Source organism: Patagioenas fasciata, chromosome 4 (assembly GCF_037038585.1).
Source record: "Patagioenas fasciata isolate bPatFas1 chromosome 4, bPatFas1.hap1, whole genome shotgun sequence".
NCBI classification, from domain to species: domain Eukaryota; kingdom Metazoa; phylum Chordata; class Aves; order Columbiformes; family Columbidae; genus Patagioenas; species Patagioenas fasciata.
In genome coordinates this window covers 30,587,930-30,614,458 of record NC_092523.1, presented here as the reverse complement: position 1 = coordinate 30,614,458, position 26,529 = coordinate 30,587,930, and the positions used below count along the sequence as shown (strand labels likewise).

At 37.8% G+C, this 26,529-nt stretch overlaps 1 protein-coding gene across 3 annotated transcripts in view; it reads left to right on the top strand.

Moving 5' to 3' along the window:
* Positions 1–26,529, top strand: part of DLC1 (DLC1 Rho GTPase activating protein) — a 232,547-nt gene that overhangs the window by 128,396 nt on the left and 77,622 nt on the right. For 2 of the 3 annotated variants that reach the window (XM_065836116.2, XM_071807534.1), the window contains exon 1: positions 4,770–5,072. The exons of the other annotated variant lie outside the window; for it this stretch is intronic. In XM_065836116.2, the coding sequence (XP_065692188.1) occupies positions 4,958–5,072 (115 nt within the window). In that variant the 5' untranslated portion in view covers positions 4,770–4,957. Of the gene's footprint in view, positions 1–4,769; positions 5,073–26,529 lie in introns of those variants that run through there. 3 annotated transcript variants of the gene reach the window in all.

Below are 26,529 nucleotides of genomic sequence, written 5' to 3'. Positions count from 1 at the left end.
GGCAAAGATGGCCGCATGCATCAGATCAAGCAAGCTGCATAGACCACCCAGTGAAGATGGTCTGAATTTGCCATACCATTTGTTACAGCCATTATGGAAGTCACAACAAACCTCAAACTGACAGCATTTTTGAAAAATGATGTGTCTTTGACTGGCTATGCGTGTTTTGAATGCATACATCCTTCCAGACTCAAGGGGCCAGAATCACATAGATGAACCAGAGATAAACATAAGAATTTGCACATTCGTAAACACTCAGAAGGGAAGTTGATGCATTTTGAACAAGCCTGAAGAGAGTGAGACTTGCATAATTGTTTACTTCCTAGTAGCTCGATGTTGCCAGAACTGAAAATGAGATCACCATTCTTGACCATCCTGGGACCTGATGCAATCTGTCTGCTCTTTGCCTTAGAGAGGAAAAAGGATATTTAATGTTATCTTTGCAGATCGAAGTATGGGCAGAACCACTAAAGGACAGAAAACAGATATGTTTGGCAAGCTTAGATCCATCAGCTGGAACTGCTGAGGAGTGCTAAGGTTATAAGGAATTAGCCTCTACCTTCTGCCCATGGCTGGTTTAAGAACGATATGGTTAAGTACAATGTGCAGTACTTTATAAGTAGATCAAGCCTCAAGAGGAAGGTTGGAGAGACACAGCTTTGCTATATTAACAAGACATTTCTGAAAAGAGAAGTGGGAGAAGTTGGTGGCTGCAGTGCAGAGGCAGGTGAGGCCCGGGGAACAGGGAAGCTGCTGCCCAGGGAGAAGCGGCAGCAGGGCTGGCCATGGCTGGGGGGCAGCACTGGGAGGACGGGGCTCAGCCCGGCTCTAGGACGGCTGGAAGGGCAGGTGGGGATCTGGCCCCAGAAATATTTGCCTCTGAAATTCCACAGAGACTCTACCCTGGGCATGCATGCTGTTCCGCACGTGTGCTGCCGCCTCTTTCCTGAGGGTGTACTGTCACCTTTCTCCTCGAACGCTGGCTGCTGCATTCCTCTCTTGTCAGCAGCAGGGCCCTCTCTTTCAGAATCCCATCATATTATTTTTAGCCCAGCACACATATTTGTTGACCCATCCAGTTTACCTTTTGACCATAACTATTTCTTTAGGCCTTTCAATCTCAGCCATTGAACAGGAAATACTGAACAACTCTGGAAGACAGCTGGAATATTGACTGTACTGTGACTGTGATCACCATGAGTACTATTCAAATACAAAATCTGTGAACCTGTGCCTGCTGGTGGTCTTCCTTAAGTTTCCAGACACGGTGAAGCCGAGATAGAGCTGCATCATAAATTTTACCTAGATGCTGCTTATTTTTGCATGCATTTTGTTGTAGTACCTGTACAGAGCTAACTGTGAATTGTAAAGGTGACATACAGAAGGGAAAACAGACCATCCGCCAGCTAAAGATATTTGTTTTCAGAAGATTTTCCAGTACATTTTCAAACAGAGTAGCAAAACGTTTTGCCATTTTCTTTGAAAACATTATCTTTGCCAGTTTGTAAATCTCACCATTAAAATCTTTTCCCTTTAATGTCATTCCCAGTGCTCCAGTTTAACTGTTTGGTTTCACAGTTTTCCCCATAACTTAATCTAATGTAGTCATGTTGACCAACATCAGAGATTCACCAGCTGGGGCCTGTACAGATGTATCTGCAGGCCTGTGATTCCTCTAGATGTCTCCGCAAAAAAAGTTTCTCCTGCAAGGGGAGAGAGAATATGTCTGGGCTGAAAGGGAAATATGTCTACAAGGGCAGGTATCATTTGGGCAGTAACATGTCTCCAAACACAGACCCGTGTCTGGGAACACAAGAGGAGCTTGCCTGAGACGCAGTGTAGAGCTCTCAACATGAGCATCAGATAATGGTACAGTAGCCACGGCAGCTCAGCAGCTTTTCCCTGAACGTATGGGTGTCTCCCAGAACAGAACTAAGAGCTACTGCTGGTATCCCAGCAAACTGGATTTTGTGGATGACTTTGCAGCATCTTTTGGGTATGGAGAGGTCCAGACCAAAACTGAGTGCATTGTTCTACAAGGAGTGTTATTTAACTAATGCAAGAATAAAAACTGAAACACAGCTCAGATCTGATGTCTTCTTTTAACATGATTAAAAAATCATTTTATACTTTGATATTGCATGGCAATATCTTAGCTCATTTTATGACCATAGTGAATATCACGCATCTCAAATTTCCTTTAATTGTACGTATTTCCTTTTAGCCATCTTCCCCACTAGCCTACACTTTTCTAAAATTAATGTATTACTGCCTGTCTGTATTTCTAGCCTATCTATACCTAATAGTTTTCCTGTCCATGGTCCATTAAGAATTTTCTGTCATTCAGTTAAATTCTTACACAATCTTGCTTAGATTATCCATCTATACATGAAGTAACAGACTCCCTTAGCCATCTTCCTCTGATTTGTTACAGATAATCTGTACTCCTCCTTTGCCATTTTTTGGGTCATTCTGACATTTTCCAGCTTATTTTGTTGAACTGTTTGCCCTAACTTTTAAATATTTTGAGCTGTGACATGTCTACATGTGTAGCAGAATTCACAATAACTCTCAAAGAATTAAACTCTGATTAGCAATATATATTGCTCCTCTTCTTTTAAAATTCTAAAAAGTTGGTTTAGATGCTAAGATCAATAAAGGTGAGTGTGTTTTTATTGACATTTTACCCTGGGGCAGGCATATCCTTTTAAATAGGTTCTACCAGCACTGCCCTTTGGTTCATATCTCCACACAGTCTTGGAGCATGTGAACTGAATGGCTTTCAGATGAAACTAAGCCAGAAGACGCACCTTGATAGTGAACCAGTGACCTCCAACCCCTGGTGTGGACCTATTTAGTTCATGAGACACAGGTAGACCAAGGTCAAATAAACACCACCTCGAGATGCATCAGAACATTGTCACAATTTATTTTGCTGTATAAATTCACTCTTTCTGAGCCACCTTGTTGATAAAATAGACATAGCCACTGGTAGTTAAAATCTGATGAGACTGCCTCCTCCCTCCCTGCCTTCTGTTCTGATAGTGTTACTCAGCTGAAATACAGTTATACACATTCAGCTCCAAATTTAGATATTGGTTACTGCATCCTCATTTAAAAATGAACTAGTGGTCTTCTGAGCTGCTCACTAATAGAAACAATGGCAGATGTCAACTGAACAGGGTATACCTGTTTCAAAGTAGATAGATAGAATACACTCTGGTCATCATGTCAGAGTTTGATATTTCGAGGTCCCTTCCAGTCCCTAATATTCTGTGATTCTGTTTGCCTGTGTAGAGCACTGTCACTTGCTGTACAAGGAAGTTTTGCCAGAATAATTTAAAAAAAAAAAAAAAAAAAAGAAGTCTGTAATCATATTGAATTTCTCTAGAGTTGGCTGCTTCTTTCTCTATCCAGGCTCCAAAAGTTGGAGAAATGTAATGAGGAAAGCAATTGCAAACTCTAGAGATCCCTTGCTGCTGTTGGTTACACTCAAAGATGTACACAGGACATTAGTGTTTGCAGACACTCTATAACGATAAAAAACAAAGGCTTAGATAGGAAGAAATTATGACCTGCATTAAATAGACGGTGAGCCAATTCTTCTCTCAGTCACACTATTACAAATCCTGTAAATTTCTTTTCATTGTCAGAATGAGATCATGATTTGTCTTAAAGAAAATGAGGACTAATCAAAATGAAGGGAATTAAGAAGGCACTGGAAAAAAAAAAAAAGTTGTAACAATAAGAAAGTGTGAAATAAATTATCTAATATAGAATGAAAGGAAAAACTGTTTTGTTCTTGGGAAGGAATTCAAAGGGAGTGGAAATCCACAGGCTGAAACTTGCGATTCTGTAATTTGATCTGTATGTGCCAGCCTTGTGAGAGTTAATCAATTTTCATGATAACCTAACTGTTCTCAAGAAAAATAATGGTATCTGACTTTAATAGCTGTAGTTGCTGTAAAAATGAAGGACTCCAACTCAAATTAACAAGAAAATTTTATTCAACAGTTCTTGTCTCCCCTGATAACAAAGGTGATTAGGTTTTTAGACTGGGATCTCTCACCTCTTCTCACATCACCATGCATAATAGTAAGAAGAGGAGAGGGGAGCCTCAGCTACCCCTTTATTCCTCCCTTTCTCCCTCAGGGAAGCCACAGGACACAGTAATCAATTTAAAAGGTAAAAATAAGCAAGGTCAAATAGTTTCATTTACTGTGACTATTAATCTCAGTTACATTCATAAACATTTTACATATGAGACCGTATTTTTCCATTCAGCAAAGATGTGGAGGCCTAGTCCCCTGTCCTTTTTTCGGCTTTTCTCTTTTCCTCTCAATTTTGTATTTCCATCTCTTCATTACTGCATTGGCATGAAGTACTATGTGCAGGGCAGTCAGAATCAGGCCCTATTCTGTGCCACAGATAGGGTGATATGCAAGAAAAATACGGTGACAAAATAAAATACCTGAACTGCAGATACTTAAAATTACTTTATCTCTTTTCTGTTTCTTACCTTTTTCATGTCAAAACATGAAAGATTACCTGAAATATCAGTTAAGCAAGGAAATATTATCCTAATAAATGAGCATGCAAGTATGTGTCTGGTAAGTTATTTGATTAAACAGGAAGCTAGAATCCTATAGATATCCACAAATAAAGCCCCAAATCTAAATGACTGTATCGTTAGCTCATTTGTAAACTGTTCCAGATGTAAGATTTTGGCAGCTTTCCAGTAGGCTGGCTGCAGTCTGAGCTTTCCTGCATCCGCAGTGAGAACTGCAATGCCTGACTCTTCAAGGAAAAGCTCCACAAGGCTGACGACAAATTATATAAAGTAACAACCTGCCTGCCTGGTGAAAAGGAATTCAGACAGATCCCCAGGCAAATAATGCCCTTTTTCCTGAGACCAGGATACAGCCATTCGACCCTGGATGTGTGATCGATCTGCATTATGCATCATCCAGTGAAAGCCCCTCTCAGAAGATCATTTAGTGATCATATCAGGGACTCCACTGCTAGAGCCTTGGATGTTATCTGGAAAAACACAAGAGACAGACGACTGGCAGGTGAGAAGGACATTACATAAGCATGCTTTAAGATTTGTAAGGGACTATAATCAATAATGGTAATTACTGGAATCATTTGCATAATGTATTGATGTCACCTCTTAAGTATTTCTCCAGCCTTTTGTTTCTGTGTCATGTTACTTTGGTGCTATGCCTGTGGTGGGACTGTATGTGCTCCTCTAACTGGATGAGATAAACATCAGTTAAAAGAAAAGAAGCAGTGAATTTTGGTCTGATATTATGGCGCAAACTCCTCAGACTGAAGTGTGCTGAAGCGTTTTATTTTGTTGTTAGGTCAGACCCTGTGCTTTACTGCTGTGATGTGCTCCAGTGAGTTGCGTTACGGAGTGTTTTGCAGCCAAGGAGTGTGTCAGTTGGAATATCTGGGCTCTGCACTGAGCGATTACTGGTATTTCCTCTGGCAAGGATTTGAGTGCTATGAGCTCCAAGTGAGTGTCAGGTATGCCAGAGCTAGGCTTCTGAGATATAAATTACCAACCAACTATATGGTTACAGTTCACATTTTTATTTTGACTTGCACAGACTCAAAAACCCGAGACAAACCATAATAGAGGGCTGGAGGAGAAGATAATTTAATTCACTTTATTTTCTTCTTCTGTTATTTTCTGTCCATTAGAATGAATGCTTCTCATTCACCCTGCTGGGGTTGTTACTTTTGTTATTGCAGCATTTAGAGGTTTCAGAAAAGGCAGCAGAAATGTACAATGGGTGTAACATGCCAGAAGGATCACTTCGGTTTGTTTGTATACTTACAGTGGGGTTAGTTTATCCCGGGGAGGGGGGGGAATGAGCTGGGGGGAGGGGGGGGCACAAGGGGGAGGGAAGCGGGGAGGAGAAATGTGAATAGCGATAAGATCAAGAATGAGATGACCAAGAGGGAGACCGTATGGCTCACTAATGTAAACTGAACTTTTACATCATTCTTCTGCACTCATGTTTTGGAGGAATAAGAGCAGCTAAGTGCACAGCAGACATTGGTGAGGGTGCACTAATTCCAAAACAGGTAACGTCAGGTAATGAGGCAGTGAGTGCCCATGGCCTATAAAGAACCAGGAGGCAGAAACCTGCCTTAAATTAAAGCAACTCATAAAAACTTGTTCTGCCCACTGTGTTAGTGGATGGATAAATTCTGTGTCTGTCCCCACAGATGGCAAAGGACAGTGAATGTCCTGAGCAGAGGACGTCAGCTTTGCCCCTGTTTTACAGTAAAGCCTCATGGTCACAGGAGGTGGGGACACTATATTTACTTCAGTACTCAGCAGTATAGTCACAAACATGACAGTGTTGTGAAAGTGACAGACATCAACCTCTTTTCCATTGCAAACTGAACTGGGCAGATAGTCCATTTCATCTCTCTCAGGTGTGTTAGAGTTAGAAAACTGGACTGCTTTGCTAGCTTAAAGACTGCAGGGCACGGAGCAGCAGGGACAACATGGGTCCTATTATTAGGATGTTGCTGAAATTGCAGTGGAAGCAGGACCAAGAGGAAAGAAAGTCTGAGTAAAAAGGCATGGACGTTAGACAGATCTATAAAAGGGAAGCTGGTGGGGCCAAATCAGCTTTTGTTTAATCTGCTTGTTGCCTGGTCAGCCGGACACTTGTTTACCCTGGCATTCGTTTCCATTCCACCTGCTAGAGATGTTTATGGGCATGCTTCAAAGTAAGCTTTTTAATTTATAGTTAAGTTCAGAATGGCATTTGCAGCAATGGACTCCAAGTATCTCTGGCCTGTGTCCACATAAGACAACTACTACCAACTGTCTTCTATAAAATTGTTTTCCTTTCATCAGTTCACACAGGAAAACATAATGACATGTAATTTATAACTTCTGTATGTGACCTACATATGAAAGTATGTAGGTTTTATCAGGATGCAAAAAAGCTTTGATAAATGTATATATTTAACCTTGCATATGATTGTCAAATATTTGGGGGATAGACAACTGCTAATTATATTTCTTGAGACTCTGTCACATTCCTAGAAACGAGGAGTGAACATGAACCCTTTAGCCTTTTTAGCTGCACTGATAAGGGTCGGCATGTTTTTATTCTACTTGGCAGATGGTTATGAGCCATCACTTTTTTTATCAGCACAAGGCTTAGATGTTAGAGGACCCTTAAAAGCAGTGACAGTTCCATTTTCCAGGCTGTGCTGGTGATGTAGGCTTGTCAGTCCACTAGTATATTTGGGCTGCTGTCAGTCAGAAAGTCAGAAAATCATCAGGCTAAGCCCCCAATAAGCAGTTCAATATGTAATTCAAGTAGGTCTCAGCATGTATTCCTGAAAATACTTCACAAATAACAGAGACTTAGGAAGAGAAACAAAGCAGCAGCACGTTGTGTTTCTATTCTGTTTGTTCTCTGGAATATCAGCACTTTAAACTGCTGACTGCCTAAAAATGAAAAAGGAGGGTCATGACACTGAAATAAGAAATCCACTTAGATCAGCAATTTGTGTTATCAAGACACACCTTTGAAAAAGAACACAATATTTGCAAAAGAAAGAAGAAAATGTGAAATATGCATTCTTGATGGCATATTCAAGGAAAAGTAATCTAAAAAATATTTTGCCTTTAAAAAAACCTACTAGCTTGTGCACTGAAACAGCAAATCATGCAGTATAATCTGATATAATCATTGAATAGGCAATACTATCTACCTTCTATAAATACCATGGAAAAATATAGTGGAAAACGTCTTTTCCATTAGATCCTGTAGTCTTAATGACACAAAAGAAAGGTAGCATTACTCTTGGGCAAAAAGTATCAAAACTACGTAAGTTGAATGGAACTCAAAGATTGTAGCTAGAGATGTTTTGATTTTGAGTGAGCATGGTGAAGGGTCCTCTCAGATCACCTCTGCATGCCATCCTGCCCTGGCCACGATGGAGAACTGCAGCCTCATGCTGCTTTTGAACCTTAACACCAGGGCTGAGTTATTCCATGTGCTGTCTCATCATGTGGCAGAACAGCCTGTGGTTCAGCCAGCTGTGGCCAATGACACTTGTATGAATACGGTGAGGTACGGTAGCGGTGTGCAAAATAGCTGTCCTGAGGAGCAGTGCGATGCAGCTTTGCACAGGCACATCATGGTCAAACTACTTTTGATGGCAGCGTTGCTCATGGTTTTCCAATGGTGACTTCTCTTTCCTGCTTTACACAGACAAAGATAATCTAGACACATACTTGTAGTCACATCTAATGACCTCAAAATGTGGAAAATGAATCACTAAATAAATCACTAAACACAATGGAAGCATTTTCAATTGCAGGGACATCAAAATTACCCAGATGAGATGGGATACAACTTGGGACAATGGAATGAACAGCAAAGAATAAGAGGAGAGAACAAGACTCAAGTTGTCAGATTTCGTTAAATGGTCAACATGAAAATTGTAACTTTACCTGTTACTGCATTCATGACAAATAGCAACATTTCCTCAGGAATTCCCAGTTTATTCTCCTTACTGATGTCAGGCCACATCCTCAGCTGGGAAGGGAAGCACATTCTGGCTCCTTCAGTAGACAGACCTCTCAACAGAGACCAGGATTTTATGCACAAGGAGGAGAGCAGCACAGGGTGAGCTTCCCCAGAGCCTGCAGGCATCATTCTCAGCTCTGAAACCTACATACCCTCAAAACACTGCAGACAGATCTCTCCTAGTGCCTCTGCTGTCGGCTGAATTATCTGCATGATAAATTGTAGATGGTCCAGTGTAGCATTTATCTGCACTGTACTAAGATCCGTTATGTCCACCATATGGCACGTCTAAAAGATCTTGTCTTTTTCATTTTCACCAGCATTTTTCAGAAAACTTGTTCAGACATTGAGTACAACTGACTATGCATATGATGAAAAAGCTAAATTGTCTTCTGAAATATCTGTTATCATCAACCAAAATAAAAAAAAAAAAAAAAGAGGAAAAAAATGTAGGTAGTCTAGTTTTATTGAATTACTACCAGTTTTGCTACGGTGGCGTAGTCATTGAAAGTCTGGGGAAAAACATTACTTATTTGATATTTTTCTAATAAAACTTCAGCTTTTGTATTTCAAACAAAATTATTGATTTACCTACATACCATTTATCATTTTCAATTATGTCAATTTTTTCTTGATTAAAGTTCACTAAAAGTTCACAGTATTTAATTCACCCCAGAATTAAATTTATTTTGTACCATTTGGCCCACTAAACATAAAGTAGGGTTTTGCCAGTCTTATTTTTCTTGGTTTTGTTTTCTGTTAATTGCCAAATAAATGAAAAATTACTCATTTGCAAAGATTTGATACAGGCAACCACTCATTTTGCCTACTTTGCTAGTGTTTGAACGATCTGGAAAGATTATGTATGTCCATGTAATTGCTAAAGATGCAGCTACAGAGAGTGCTCTGCAACTGCAGAGAAAGTAATTCCATCAAACAATTCTTTTCCATTTAGATTCCTTTCACAAGACTATCAGTCAGCTTTTATCTAGTTTTCATGTGTTTAATAAGGGCTGGGTTAATTTTGAATCTACTTATGCAGAGTTTCTTTGCAGGCCCCTTTGAATACACCTTTTATTTTTTAATTTATTATTATTAGCTAGAACGATATCATTATTTAAGTTTCTCTTACTGCTGGCCATCTCAGTCTCTTGCATGTCTTGCCACTGAGACCATCTGCAACACACTATCTGCTCTTGCTGGTAGCTAATTTGTTCTCCATCATCAGCATCCCTATATTTCCATTTGGTTTATAATTGCTGTTTTTTCTTATTCTTTCCGCTTAACTCTGATGCCTTAAAACATACTGTTTTATGGATTGCAAAATCTTGAGGATTGACTCATTCTTAAAAAATTCACAACTATTGCTTATACTTCCAGGCATATATATATATATATAAGCAATAGCTGTGAATTTTATATACATGTACAAAATAAGTAAAGGAACTCTCATCCTTGGGAAATTTTTAAAGCCTCAGGCTAAGGTAAAGTGTTTTTCATTAGCTTTTACCTATCCCTAAAATTTATACTCATGCAGAAGACAAATTACTGCTTTAAGTATTTGCTTTGTTCTGAGACTGGAGAAGTAGATTTACAGTATGTAGTTGAAATAAGATTTTAGAAAATTGGTATGTTGTAGAGCCTGAGAGTACCTGATATATAGCCTCAGATATGTCACTGTTTGACTGTATCAGCATTTTTAAGAAAGGAATGACCCCTCATCTGGAGATCATCTCCTATAGCTTTATTCAGGCTGTTATATATAGAGGCAGAGAATGATCAGGTATTGATTTGATACGTACTTGTAAATAGACTGTAATCTATGGAAAAGAAACATGAAAATGGCAAACAATTTTCTGGTAACAAGAGATTTGTTGTTATCCATAGATTTACTGAACAAACTTGAATGTGAATTGTAATTCTGCACGTCTTTCAAATTCAGACATCAAACATAGTCAGAAATAATAAATTTCATGCATAAGGGTTTCTATTTTTTGAAAATGTTGCCACCCTAAATTTCCAATGAGATTCATAGAGTATTATATGCCTTTTTTAGCGCTATTGTTTTTATCATGGAATGACTGGAATTTACTTAAGACAAAGTCCTGCAGTCAAAATCCTCATTCAAAATGGCATTTGGAATTAGATGCATCATTAGGTTCTTATTCCATGTTCAACTTTTTAATTCCACACTCTCCATATGAAAATGAAGAGAAGTGCCAGAAAGATCATAGCTGCCTGTAGCATGATTCTGGTGTTGTTATTTTCAGCTGCTGGAATGCTGTTTCCAACACCCTCGTGCTTCTAATTTGAAGTCTGATACCAATAGACGTTGTAGTACTAACAGGGAAAAGAAAGCGTGCATCTTCTGTCACCTCGGGTATTTGTAATGGATATTTTCATACAGCAGAACTAAATTACAGTGTTGGTGGAGTGGACAATCAGAAATTTTTACTTATGACTTTCACATTTTCCTCCATTAGTGAAATTTTAAAAATTTATTTCATGGAACTCCACCATCATTTCTGTAATCAGACTACAACAATATCACTATTCTGTCCAAGCTTACAATAAGAAATACACAGTATGCTACGTACATTATAAAAATGGTTGCTACACAATCCTCATGCATTCAAGTTACAACAGCTGCAGGGGATTATCAAAATACACCCTTTTTTCAGCATTCTGTTTTTTCCGTAGTCATCATAGTCAATTCTAGGACTGCACCGAACAGCCAGCAGCACCCTCATGTCCTGTCCTGTGGCTGAGATATTTGCAAAAGAGAAATTCAGTCCCAGGACACTTCAGCAATCAGGAATTTCTAGAAATAACTTTACTTCTTTCTTGGGGACTCCAAGCTGATTCTTTATGAGCATGGGCCAAGGAGGGAGGGTGCACACACAGAGCAACCCACAAAACATGTCTGAGAGGAACTGAGCTCTTGTGTCACTCCACAAATGGAGAATGAGCACCTGAACATGAATAATACCACCGTTCCATCAGGGAGCTTAGACATGAGGGGAAGGAAGAAAACTACACACCTGTCAACTACCTGTTAGGGAAACAGCCTCATCATTTATACTTTTCAGCATGCAAGGCTTGTATGTAGTACACATTGTCAGGTGGAGATTAAAAATGAGTGAGAAAGATGAAAATTATGGTCTGCTCTCTCTGGGCCCAGTTTCATAATTTGTCATTCTGGATATTGTCAGACTCTAGTCTTAAATCCTGGATACCACAAGATGAGCATTGTGTCTCTGCTAGAAGTCTCCCCTAATGACAGACAACAGAGAGGCCTCATCTTCTCCTGCTCTTTGAACATTCATATGTACTTCCCAAAAGCAGAGGCTTCTCATTCCCAGACCCAGCTCCCCAGACTGGGTATTCTTTCAGCTCAGAGCAGACATTTTGCACATCTGAAAGACCATTATATATTTGAAACATTCCCAAAAACTGCTGAAAGTGCTGAACTGTTTTGCGTCTGATTGTTTGGAAGGAGCCTTGCTCACAAAATATTTCAACTGCTACAGTTCTGCTAACATCTGGACATCTTCCTTACGTCAGAGGTGCATGATGAGATCCAGATGCTATGACTTACTGATGTTTTCATTAACTTCTTAGCAGTTTTGTCTTTGTTTTGTTTACCAACTGCAACTTCTTAACTCTAACTCACATATGTGAGTGTTACTGGGGAGAGCTGGGAGAAGAACTGGAAAGCAGGGGGGCAGCCAGAGAAATGAAATTAGGGTTTGGCCTAGATCCAAAATAACTGATTTCTCTTATTACAATGTGCTGTTCAAGGATATGCAGCCTGTGGGAAGGTCAGCCTCAGATGATAGGAAACATTTTGTTGAGCTGCTATTTTCAGTAAGAATGAGCTATATGATTTGCTAATTATGTTCTAATTTAAGAATAAACATGTTAAGCTATGAAGACAACAGGAAATAAGGATGTAAGATAATATTAATGGTAACCTCCTGAACTTTGCATTTACAATCATGCCTAAACTTAATTGCCATATAGAGAATATTTATTACTCTGAGGGAATGCTGCTATTGCAGCAGACACAGGAGGGAACCCAGTTATATTGTAGGCTACACATTAAGAACTAGTTGAATACTTCTTTTAAAGAAGATGTTGGCTATAAACTAAGTAAAAAAAAAAAATACAGATCCAAGCAGCTGTGTAGTATCTCTGTAGCAATAAATGTTTTATATGTTCGCTAATTTTATATGATAGAATTCCACTTACAGGAATTTCAACCATTTCCAAAGGCTAGTTCCTTCAGCTTTTTCCCACTGAAAACAGAATTAGTGCAGGCAGAACAGCTTCCCTTGCAATGCACATCCCATTAAGAGGCTGAAGTGGATTTTCAAAAACTGACTAAGCATTTTATTGGTATGAATTTTATGTAGCTATGTGGTTAAATTTGGGAAGTGGAGTGAGAAGTATCAGAGCACATTGGATGACTGATTGATTGATTGATTGATTGATACTATTATTCACTAAATGTTGCAGAATTCTTAGAACTGTGTAAGAAACTGAGATCAAGAAAACCCTGTTTTGAAGAGATTATAATCTGTTAAACAATCATTGTCAGTACTCAGTGGGAGGAGATAAACTCAGAAGCTATATGAATATATTTATTATGTACCCCCAAAAATGCAGTCATCACTCAGACCAGCACAGGCAGAGACCTTATCAGTCCATTGAGCTTTCTTCTGCAGTACCAGCTTGCAGGGACCCAAGCACGGCTGCGATTCTGTGGATGAATAGGGGAGAGAAAAAATGGGCCAAATTCTCCCAGTGCAGAAAGAATCTCATTGTACTAGAGGATGCTCATTAGTATCAATATTTCCAGACTCTGAGAAGTAATATTAGGAGTATAGTTTATTTTGGAGTTATGGACATGTTTGTCTGAGAGTGCAGAGGCAGCTAATAAAAACGATAGGAGAGGAATGTTTAAGCAGATTCTATTTCCAAAGGGTAAATCAAATAACAAAGAAAAATGAAAAAAATAAGAAACGTACAGCAGCTAGCCCATAAATTACTTGGACATCAGAAAAAAATTATGAGTGTAGCACAAGTTGGGTAGTAAGATCTGAGAAGGAATTTTCAATGTAATGTATTAAAAAGTTGTAACAAGATGTACATAAAGGTTGCAAGGTATGATTTGGTGACTTCATCCTACTTCACTCCCCATCTGTGATGTGATTTGACTTTAGCTGCATCTTTAATTTCTCATGTTCTCTTACGTACTAATAGGATAGAGCTCATCCATGACTGTAGCTTTCAGATTATACTCTAATATCCATCAGAGTGGTTTATGTTTTCCAGTTTCTGGCAAATAGGGATGAGAGTTTTGCACGTTTCTCTGAGGGAACTTCTCCAATAGAAAGACAATTGCTGAAAAAGCACAGGTACAAAGAAAATCTGCATTCTGCTTTTCTTTTGTGCTTTCACTTTTTCAGTTTTAGATTGTGTCTTCTCTCTGTCGATGCTCCAAAGACTTTTCATCTCTATAAATATTCTGAGAAGCTCATGTTCAAATTTCGCAGCATCCTTTCAGAGTTTTGCCATGTTTCTCTTGCTACTTGATGATGAAGCTCTCTTTTGGCAGCCATCCTACAGTAGCAAAATATCTGCCACCCGAGCAGAAGTAACAACTGGCCTGCCCTGGTGAGCCAGACAAGAAGAGTTTGGCATGTGCCTTTGGCTGTCACTGCCAGTCACGGCAGAAAATCTCAAGGTATTAAACTGTCTCTGGTCTGCAAGACTGAGGAAAATGGAAATTCATGTTGTCTGGCGTATACTTCATATAACACTAAATGTATGAGATGCTCTTGTTTGCTTTTACTTGGTTCATTAAACTAATATTTTTCAAGGCAGCTGAATCTTTGAAATATATTAAAGTTTTATTTTGAAAGTCTAAGCAATAAGCAGTTTTCTCGCAGCCATGATTTTTGTATAACGTGTCTTCTTATCTGCATCTGTGCTTTGCAATGTCATTTGCACATCTTTGCAGTCAGTGTTCAGAGTTGAGGAACCTCGATCTTTTTTTTCTCTCCATATCTGTCAATTGTCAAACATCTCAGACAGACAAGAACGCAGCTTCCTGGTGTTCTCTGTTTGCCTTGATAGACTAGTTCTCACCAAGCCTACTTCTGTTCATCCTGAGCACTGTGATGTAATGATAGCAAATCAAAGCTGCACACATGGGAGATCCTCTGCCACAATATTTTTGCTGATCAGTAGTTCAGCTAATATTTCTGGGTTTTGTTGAACCCTACACGGAGTTGAACTTCAAGGAGCACTGCCATATACAACCATGTACTAAATGAATGAGAAAGCGTAAAGTTCTTTAACGCAAGAGAAAACAACTTTCCTGTGCTGCCTGGTAAAGAGAGGTTTGCTTTACTCTCAATTAGGTTGTTAGAGAATAATTAGTAATTTGGGAAAAAAAAAAATAGTGATCTTGCTGGAAGAAAGTTCAGATTAAAATGGAAGTTTGATAGGTTTCAAAAAGCAAAGAAACCTTGCATAGAGATTTTGGGGGCAGTTGTATAAGTCAAACAGAACATTGATTTTGTCTCCCACTGCTTTTATTATAACTGATGATGTAGCAACAGAGATCAATGTAATGAATCTGAAGAACAAAAACTCTAATCTTGTTCCTAACATGAGAAGGTGCTGCCTAAAAATCTCTCGTTGTGCAAAACCAGGAGAAACCAAATTGCAATCAGACATTTATGTTGATGAATTTGTTTGTTTTTCTGCTGCTGTAAGAATTTGCTGAATGAACATATTCACAATTCTATAAAAAAGTGCTGACCATATTCTTCTGCACACCACGTATTTTAGAAATCTAAGAACCTAATGAGACTTGCACTATTGATAAAATCCCGACATTCAGTCTTGTAGCCAGAATTAAAGATTTTTCATAATAGTATCAATGAAGAAAAGGAAGACGATGTTTCCACGTGATTTTTTTTCATTCTAGTATATATTGGCACATACAGTGCATACATACATAGATATAGGTATGATTCTTGCCATGTTGATTGGCCTTTTGGATTTCTATAACAGGGTGAAGTAGATGAGAAAAGAAGCATTCTTAAACAAAAATAACCCTTTAGTCAGAATTTTTAGGATTCCCTACTAATGATTCTTCCTTACCTTTAGATCTAATTTTGAGGTCAGTCCAGAGTCCCCAGAGAGCTCTTTGTTGGTTGTTTGTGAATTTATCTTTTTGCATCTCAGATCATGTGGAATAACCAAGTTCATTTCTAAGGCCAGCTCTAACCTTTTACATTATAAATGTCATAAAATCTCACACAGTAACTTGCACAATATTTGAGAAAGCTATATATTTTATTTTAAAGAGTTCCAATATATATTTTGTATATTACTCCAGTAATAACTTCTGTAATTTGATTTTGAATCTTCTGTTCATTGGAAGGTAAAATTATCTGTGATCTGTTAGGACCCTCAAGCAAGCACTCAGATAGTTCAAGCAGGAAGGAAAATGACTGCATATATACTTATCACTGGCATCAGCACAAGTATTACAGAAATACAGACTCATTGGCTTATTTCCCAGTCATGGCAGCTTTTAAGAGAACTTGAAGCCACTTCTCAATTTGAATTTGTTCTTTGAAAATGCTTGGTAAAACCTCTTCCATTTCTTATGGGCATACATTGTCATCTATAGGCTTTAAGGGTTTGGCCTGCAACCTGACATAATAAAATATCACGTATGTTCACTTTGTATAATTTCAAAAGAAACCTCCTTCTGTACCTGTTAGAAATGTAGAAGTGCAGTGAAGCATATGCATGGTTATGTTCCATGGTATTTTAACCATACTAAAGCTGACCAGTGTCTATCTATGACATAATCCCCTGGAGGCTTTTCTTCAACTGGATGGATATGCAGAATAATTGAAAGAGTGGACACTCAGTGAAAATGAAAAAAAAAAAAAAAGAGATTAGATTAAAAATTAAACATCTCAATTTGTTGATTGAATTGTAGATATTGTTAACTTGAACTTAGCTTGGGACGTTTTATACGTATCTTGTACTAGGCTATGATCTCAAATGGAAATACTTTTTCATCGCAGAGAAGTTAAATAGCTTGTCTTGCTAAGAGCAAGGAATTTTGCTGATGTGAAAGCAACAATAACTTCACTAAGGAAAGAATGTAGTCCAACAGAAGAATATTAACAAGTTGAAGATAGGTATTTTGATGAGATTTCAAAGATCAATAAAAAGATAGTCCACATTTCTCAATCTTTCCAGCTACCATGAGAAGTAGAAATAATTCAGCAAGCCTACATAGAAAAGCTTGTAACTTGTACCTTTGCACTTAACTGCCATTGCTGCATTTATGAGGGACTATAAAATCTAATTCCTTTCCCAGTATCCTACTATCTGAATTCTTATATTTTTCTCACTATCATCCCATCAGATCTATGTATTTAAAACCAGAAATAATGATGGTCTCTTTTAATTTTTTTTTCACACCATAAAAAGCAAAAATAATTGTCAAGAAACTTATTCTACTTCTCTCAGAAGTCCATACTCTTCTTCTATATTTTAATTAGTAGTATTTATAATACTTCTTTTGCTCATAAGACATCTTATATTGTAATGTCACTGGGGTTAGCGTCCTCAGACAGCCCATTTGAAAGCTGAAACCAGTAGTTTCTGATCCCTGAGCCCACCACTGCTTTTAATAAGATCTACTGAAGCTGTTAGGAATTAAAGGTCATTACAGCTTTGTGTATATTTGGGCTATTTGGCAAAATTAGCTTGCCATGGTGGCCTGATGGGTAATGATGAACACATCTGGTTCCATTTCTTCAGAGCTACCACAGCAAGCTGTAATTTCAAACATGAGGTTTCAGTATCCACCACCTGGGGAAATCTCCACAGGGATTTAACTCTTCTCTGCCCCCTTTATCTAAGATCATTCACTCCAGCGCTTCCTTTGTCTTCTGTGCATCATGCCATTTCATTCCCATCATTTCAGTTTTCTGCCAGGGGCCAGCTCACAATATAGATACAAAACTGCTCAAGACAAGGAGAAACAATGAGCGTGTTCATGCAATGCCTGGAACAGGTGCTAGGCACCCTTTAACTAGTAGGTCTCTCCGTACTTCTCTATTATTTTGTTTTGCTGCTCCCAATTCATTGAATTTAAACGGCTTGAGTGGAAATGAGGGCTATATGTAGGAGTACATCAGAATTTCCATAGATTTTTTTTCTGTATTCTCAAAGTACATAAGGTTAGAATGCTTATTTTACCATTAATGCTTACCACAAAGCATTGAAAAAGAAAATAGTATTCAGAAATACAGGAGGAAAATATAAAAACAGAAATAATTTAGTGGGACCAAAACTAATCTATACCAGTTCTTAAAAACGTATACTGTATTTTATACCTAGCAAGTGGGGGCTTTTTATCTTTGGTTTCGATTCTTTCCATGTTTCTAAATCACCATGATTGCTGGGGAATGAGAGCACCTTCTCTGTGCTTTAAGCAACAGAACTGAAGTCTCCACGTGGATTTTTCTTTTTCACTTCTTCGCATTTCTGTGAATGCCAGCATATAATTAAAGGTAAGATCAAAACAATCCCTTTGGAGCACTTGCTCTTGAAGCAGAAAGAGAGAAGGGTCATCATCACTCTTACAGGAAATCCTGTAAAGCTGCAGTTGCAAATTTCAGGTTGTTAATTGCCATCAGCCATCTCTTATTGTATATAAAAAGCCCTCTGATTCCTTCTGGGGTGTGGCAAAACCATGGAGCTTTAAGCAGAAAGGTGGTTCAGCACAGCTTGTTGAAGAAAGCCAAAAGATCAATAGAAGACTGATAACTCTCTTAGAAAAAGAAGAAATGGAAATAAAATTTCTGTACTGAGACTGAATATCGCCTACCTGACTGAGACGTAGATTCCAATTTGCATAAAACTTTTCAACAGTTTTCTCATTAAGCATTTGCAATCTCTCCAAAAAACTACAGTCTCAGACAAATTTACCTCTGTCATCCTGTAAATACTGCTTCTGACCAGTATAAATCAAGCAGGACACTGGAACTAACTTATAACCAGAAAAGTTTCACACTTTTTGTTTCCCCCCTCTCCCTCTTCAATGTTAAATTTATTTTCTAGATTAATCTCTTCTACTAAGAGGCATGATCCATTATATAAAAGTACTTATTTTATGGATACCAGATAATTAGTGCTTAGAACTGGTGAATCAGGGTGAGCAGGAAATAAGCTTAAAACAGCCTTTTCATTAGCAAGACACCAACTTCAATCATGGTTGAATTTTCTTCAGCGTTAAGGAATTATTAGCATAATTCACAGTTCAACTGAATTTGGGAGCATCAAATGTTCCAATATATAGTATTGGATATTGCAGAGCAGTGCTACTCCAAAATATGTTTTCCTTTTCTCACAGACTCAGTCTGCAGCATGCTATACACCATACTGTGGCTGAACTGGATTTTTCATTAGAGAGAGCATAATTAACAAACAGGTGATAACACTACAAAAGGCCCAAATACATGAGCAAGTTTTCCTTGTCTCTTTTTCAGAATAGACATAGAAAGTCCTTTCATGTTTGAAGCTCCACGTGTATTTCTGCTGCCATTACAGTACTCTGCATATGTGCACAGAAATAACTCCAATGTTGACATATAGCTTTCCAAGGAAAGAAGAATAAAAACCTGCACATCCAGCAGTTTTGACCTTCTAAAGCTAACATAAGGCTGCCCTTTCCAGAAGAGCATTACTTGCAAATGCCATGGTGTTCACATAGGGCAGTAAGATCTCCTTTCATAACGCTTTCCCTGCAATATGCTTATGCAGTAGCATCATCACATAAATATTTCCCCCAGTCGATCAGATCTCAATGGAGGTGCACAGGGTATGAGCACAGCCACCACCCCAGAGAGCTCGCCGTTTCAGATGAGGGTAGAGGAAATTTTCTTAATGCTCATCTGTAACTCCATCCTTTAGTTACTGGCAGTTACACCAATTAATTCAGAAGCATTTTTGATGCAATGTATATATTTGTGTGTGTGATAGTAAAAGGCAACAACATGAGCTGTTTTAACAGTTCCTGGGTAATATTCCGCTCCTTTGAAGTGCCTTTAAATCCAGAGTGATTTCTTGGACACAAGTGCATCCACACTCCACTGGCTGTGTGAAATTAAAGGTGGGAAATATTCTTGAATTTAAAAAAAAAATAAAGCAGAGCTGAAAATCAAGTTTTATCATCAAAATGTAACTCCATTATGTAGCAACATAATAAAGTTCCAGGAGATCAGGATCTGTTTTCTCAGTTATATAATCCTTTTGCCACTTGTAGCTTAATTTGAACACGGAGGCACGTTTTAAATATTATGGTAGTGTTAATAAATCGTTGTAAATTGAAATGTCACTATAAATTAAAAGAAAAAAAACAAAAAACTGTGCTGCTGAGAAGTATTCAGCAGACAGGTTTGTAAATTAAGTAAAAAAACAGAAATTAAAGACAGAAGCTCAAAATGGCTTGCACACCAACGCAAGGCACTTGAACAAAAATGATACAGTATTGACATTCACCGGAGGAGAATGAAAGGAGCTCACTATTTAACTTATTGCTTTCTGTAAAACCTTGTGAAGTAGCAATAAAACTGAGAATCTAAATAATCCAGGATTTCAGCAACAGCTGGTAAACTAGACAAACAGCCATGTGGATTAATCGTATTTTACCTGTCTCTGGCATGACTGTTCACAGATTCTTAGCAGTTGCTACAGTAAATAGCACTCCTGAGAGAGTGACCTTTAAAACTCTATAAGACTTTTTAAAATTCTGAACTTTAAAATTATTAGGATGTAGGCACTATGCCTTCAAAAACCATTTTGTATGCATGTCAGGACTCTCATTAATGTGAAACACTGCGTGTGGTCAGTGTAGGTCTCGTTAAATCATATAATTAGGTACACTAAATACATGCAACATACAATATTGATGAGTGTAATAGGAGTAAATAGGATCCCTTTGACTTATGCAAATTAGACATCGTTAGTCTATTTAGCCATCTGTTCTGATTTGTTTAAGTATTTCTAAGTATGCCAGAAATTACATTTGGTTTGGTAGACCCTAGTTTTCTGCAAAAATTATTCTTAAGTATTCTGATTCATTCTGAAGAATGACTTCTTTCCTCTTTCACCTGAGTTCTTTTCTTACAGATAAGCAAATATCAGCACTCCTAACAATGTGTTACCTCTCTCCTTCTCACCATTCACAGTCTGTATATTTCATCAAGCAGTCATACCAGCTGTTTACACAGATATCCCACTGATGGCCATAAGTGACAGGAGTGCTTTATAGCTCTGGATTTACAAGATATCAAAGCGGTTTCTTAGAGAGCAGTGCAATTTCCCTCCTGCTCTGGGCACATGAAATCAGTGAACCTAATAAACTAGAAAAGCCTCATTAATGGCAGCAACTGTCCTTTGTGAGTGAGAAGCAGAAGGCAGCAGATCAAAGGTGCCCCACTTCCTTCAGTAGTGTCTGCACATCTGTTTTTGTTATATCGACTACGTGGTTAAGCTTGCTGGTTGACAACAACAAAGCTTTTTTCTAATATATCCTGACTCCAGTTTTCAACCCATCTTCTTCTAAAAATATTTCAGTGTTTTAACATGAAGTTATTGGTCTGATTGATATAAATTGTGTCTGAGTTTAACTAGGATGTTGTGAGTTGGGATGCTCCTCATCTGCCTATATTAGATGTAAATAAAGAGTTTAGACAGTACTGTGCTGGAGTCAACATTCCTTCAAAATAACATCAAAACTGATATTTTTTGCAACTATATCCAGCTGCAAACAAGCCCAGGACTGGATCTGCTATTATAACAGTGGGTGTGCTCTCATTTCCGAAAGGGAGACAGAACTGAAGAGACAGAATGGCATACGCTTAGTGTAGTTTAAGAAAATATGAAATCATAATTTCATAAGGTCTTATTTAGCTGGGACAAAATTTGAAGAGCTAAGTATTACTTGGCAGAAATATCACTGATCTGCATTTATTTGGAGTCTTAGATAATGAGTTTTAAAACTGAAATGTTTTCAAAACATAATGCTCTTTAACAGTAATATCTAAAAAGTGCTTTTTTCTACTTTTTATCAAATAGGAAAAACTTTACGTTATCAAATTAAGATGCTGCCTACCCAATGCTATTTTTATGTTTTTCTGTATATTTTTCCACATAAGATTTTGCTTTAGATCATTCTTATGGAATATTACCCATATACCATAAGCACGGACTGTCACACAAGTAGTAGCCTGGTAATTAGAAAATGTACTAGAGGCTATTTTGCAGACAAATGTCTTCATACTAAAAGTGGCCATATACCTATCGCTGAGCAGTCCATCAAAATTGTAAGACACTAATCTGATTGTGATGAACAGTAATTTTAATGAACAGTGACAAAAAATGAAAGGAAGGCTAATCCAGTAATGCACTTAGCAAAATTTTGTCTGGGAGGACAATAACAGGAATTCTTTAAATTGTTTCCTTTCCTTCCATCTGGCATGCAGAATTGAGGAAACTGATCAAATAAAATATGCCATGTATTTTTGCATAGTATTGCACATGTGTGATTAAAGACAGTGCTCAGTGCATGATGTTGATATGACCCAACATCCATTTGAGTCCAACTGACTCCTTCCTTCTGCTTTGGCGCATCAGTGGAACAGTAGTTACAAGATGACAAAATACAACAAATCTTTGTGTGAAGTCCGCTCCAGGACTTCGTGATCAAGATTTGCAGGGTACTTACTTCTGAGTGATTGCACTCCTCTCAAAAAATACTTCTATTTACTTGTGTGCATGCAGGAGAGATCTAAACAATTCAAGAAAACTAAATATCTCATGTAAAATATGTCAAGAAACCCTTCTGCTCAGGAAGGAAAACAGATAATTTTAATTCTAGTGTTTCTATTTGTAACCTAACATATTTCTTCAGCTAAAGAAGACAAGCAGTGACTTTAAATAGGTCTCCTTGTTTCCTGTTGTCCACATCACTCCCTGAAGTGCTCTCCACCCTATCCTTGCTTGAGTGATATCCTTATTTATTCTTATTTATGAAGGTTAGGTCATCCAATTCAGTTACAAAGTCAAAAAGACAAGCTAACCAGGGCTTCAGACCAATAGCAAATGTTACAAAGACTATGCTCTAAGTACAAACTAGAAATAGCATAAACGATTATAAAAATATTCAGGAAAAATGGATGCATGAAAAATGTTTATTTGTTTATTGAACTTTCCTTTGTTCACACAGTTGTTTGATAGCAGAGACAATGTGTGTATATAAAGCTGAATTTTCCTCCCAAAGATGGAAATGACAGCCAAAGACCATCCTAATGGACAAATGTAGCTCTTACAAGATTTATTCTTCACAGTATGAACCAAGTATTGAAGGTAACAAGCACGTAATCTTGAATTTTGCAAGCAGCGATTTTAACTGCACTTCATTTTACATGCTTGTCTCTTAATGAGTCCAGAAGGGGATAGGCTGTGTGAAAATAAATATAGAATTTAGGGTAGTGTCTTGAAAGCACAAAGCTTATCCTACAAATAAATTTGAACACACTGTACGTGTGTAAGGCTGCTCACAAACTGTGCATTGACATCTGCCGTCAGAATTAAGTCAGAACCTGAAAGTATAAGAGGAGAGAAACTGGTCATCTATGTGTTGAAAGTACGCATTTAACAATATATATCACCTAAAAAGACGAGTCATTTCTTTTCAACTATATCATGGATATTACTTTGAATCCATAATATTTCCGTAATCTACTTTGTCTTTTTAGAACTGATCATTCTTATTTAAACCTAAATGATGGTGCTAATGGATATTTTGTCCTTAGACCAGACTAACAAACAGCAAGATATTATTTTCTTGAGGCTTTTGATGTCACTGGTTTTAACTTAATTTATGCAACTAATCCCCATGACAGAGTAGCAGCCTGTCTTGAAGATAATCATACATGAGAAAGAAAAGGCTGAACTGTGGCAACTTGTGATACCTCTGTTAGACACAGTCTGTAATCTATAAATATTACCTTATATCTCTTCCTATTGTTAATTAAAAAAATGTCTCCATGTTCATTGTAGAGTAACACTTCCTCAATGCCAATGTCGTTGAGCTGAATTCGGGAAAGTTGCTATGTCCACACTGCTGAGCCACATGTGCAGAAAGAGATATGCACCTTTTTGTGGTAGCACTGGAGTATTGTTATAAAGTAGCTTGCATTCCAGTATTGGTACTTGAGTCACAGCTTGGGCACTTCTACCTTAGAGATTTCCTTTTATCTTGTGATCTTAAGAGAACTGAAAAGCAGTAATAGAATCTGAAGGGGATCCTAAGTCATGTACTTATAAATTGGGTGATTCTATGAATGTTTCGAGAAGGCGTGATGAAAAAGTGCCAGTTTTCCAGTGTATTATCTGTGGTGCTCCCTCCCCTTGATCTGGTGAACTTCACAGTACCTGTCCCTTAAGACCAATTCTTACAGGCTCTTGCTGAGGACATAAGCCAAGTATTGAGGATATGTGGTATTTATGGGAAAGAGACTTTGATCATGTTTCATTTCATACACTTTCAGATATTCAGGTGCTTTGTCTCCACTCTGTCACACTGAGTCTCGATACTTAGGTTAATCGGATGTGAACAGCCAGAACTTTTAAATTTTAGGCAATGAGAAAATTGTGACAAGTACTCACGACTTGCTAAAGTCTGTGTTGATAGTTATATAGAGCACTTGTATGGCAATGCTTTCAGCTAGGCATTTCAGCAGCTTTTGAGAAGCTGTAGGGGGCTTTTGAGATATGTAGCAGATTTACCTGAGCTATGGCAACCCAGAAATATTGATTAGTTTTGAGAGACTAAGTATGATTGTACATATTGAATGTATACAAAAATGATTTAATTCACTGTCTCTTTAACCACAACTACTTTTCCTGCCTGAGAAAATCATCGCCAGTAGTTAGGACAGAGTGGCTATAGATAACTGCCAAATCATTTGTCAGTTTGCACATTTGTTTTTATTTGTGAAACAGAGATGACCAAATAATGACTTTCTGAAACATAACTGTTTCTTGAAGGTATTTGGCAGAATTCTTCACCAAGTTTGTTTGTCTCATATCTTGTGAAAAAGTGATATTTTTTTTTTCTACCAAAGAATGTGTGATTAGCCACTTTGCTGGTATTCCTAACAACAGTATTATATTTGTTTGTAGGTTGTGGCTGTTCCAGTGTCCCAATCCTCATTCAACCTTCTCTGGGAAATATTTTTTCCCAGATAGTTTACTTATTTTATATCTATCAGTGTGATTTAGCTACAACACATTTTCACCAAAGGAACCTCCATATGCCATCTTCTACTGCCACACATGTGCAGGCCTAGGTACCACCTGACAACATTGATTTTAGATGTCAAAAATTTCTACCCTTTCTCTAATGAAACACTTCATTTGAAACCCTGTTGCACTGAAGGATGTGGGAATTTTGCCAGGATTTCATCCTATCTGCTTTCTGAGACTACCCATGAAAATGCGCAATGTCACGTGGCGTTCCCAGCACGGTGTTGGGTAGGGTATATCCTGCAGAAAGACATCTCTTGTAAACAAGATTTAGTAATCTTGGAGGGAATTTCCTGCTGTTGGTCAGATTGTTTTGAACACCATTGACCTTGCTGCAGCTTTCTATTCTAAGAGCAGCTATTCATCTGTGTCCGAGGATCAGTTGCTTTGATGAGAGTAGCTGCTGGGGAGGTGGATAAGGAAATCTAGAGACACTCGTTTCAGTTGTGAGGCCTGCTGATAACCAGCCCAGACTATGCTCTGGCTAGTCTGTACCAATTTAAACACTGTTTGGAAGGAAATAGCTTCACTGAGGAAGGAAGCAAGGGAATGCGGAAAACAAACCAAAAAATTCCAAGTATAGCTTTAACCTAGACCACATCATGTTGCCATCATACTACCGATGTTGCACAGCAAAACACAGGGTGAGCAAGCTTCAGATTGCACCAAAAATATATTTCTACAATGCACTCGCATACAAAGAATTCTCACACACTCTTCAGATTGCTGGTCCTTATTAAGCAGATGAATCTGCACCATTTGTTCCCACTTTGCAAAGAATGTCACATTCTTCAACAAGAAAAAATGTTTCATGCACTTGGAATTGTAATGATTGATTCACTGACAGTTTTTTCTGAAGATGAGGAGATCTAGACACAGAAGCTAAACCTTGGGGAACAAAACAGACTGATTCATTTAGTTAGATTTATGTCTTCTAACACAAAAACTTTTCTAGTTTTTTAATCTCCCTCTGTAAAAATATACTTATGTAAGAATTGTGTTTTAGTGGACTTAAGTTCTGGAAAGTTTTTTTTTTTTTTTTGGTCTCTTTGGATGGTCTGACTTCGCAATTCCAAGATGTCGGTAATATAAAATAGTTTTCATGTGTCAAATAATTCATAGCCTTCCCAGACCGAAGACCCTCCAGAAAATGTATCTAGTTAGATCATGGAAATTTAAGGTAAAACACAGACAATCAAAAATTGCATCTCAATCATACTTCATGAAGGGCATCTTCATAGTAGGGCTGATTTCTCCAGACAGTCTCAACAGTTCATAGGAAATCTTTCCATTTTCTGTCTGTTTTACTATATAATAAAGAACAGCCTGTGGCTATATAATAAAGAGCAGATGTAGTCTGAAATTATTAGAAATGTTACAAAATTTGCAAAGTCTGCATGATGGCAAACAAATGTATAGCAAATATTCAATGTCATCATTTGATATTGAAACTGTCAAGTGTATTACATAACTTTCAAAATTTTAGATTCTTATGTAAAGAATAAACCAATATTTTTATAAAGTGACTTACTAAAAA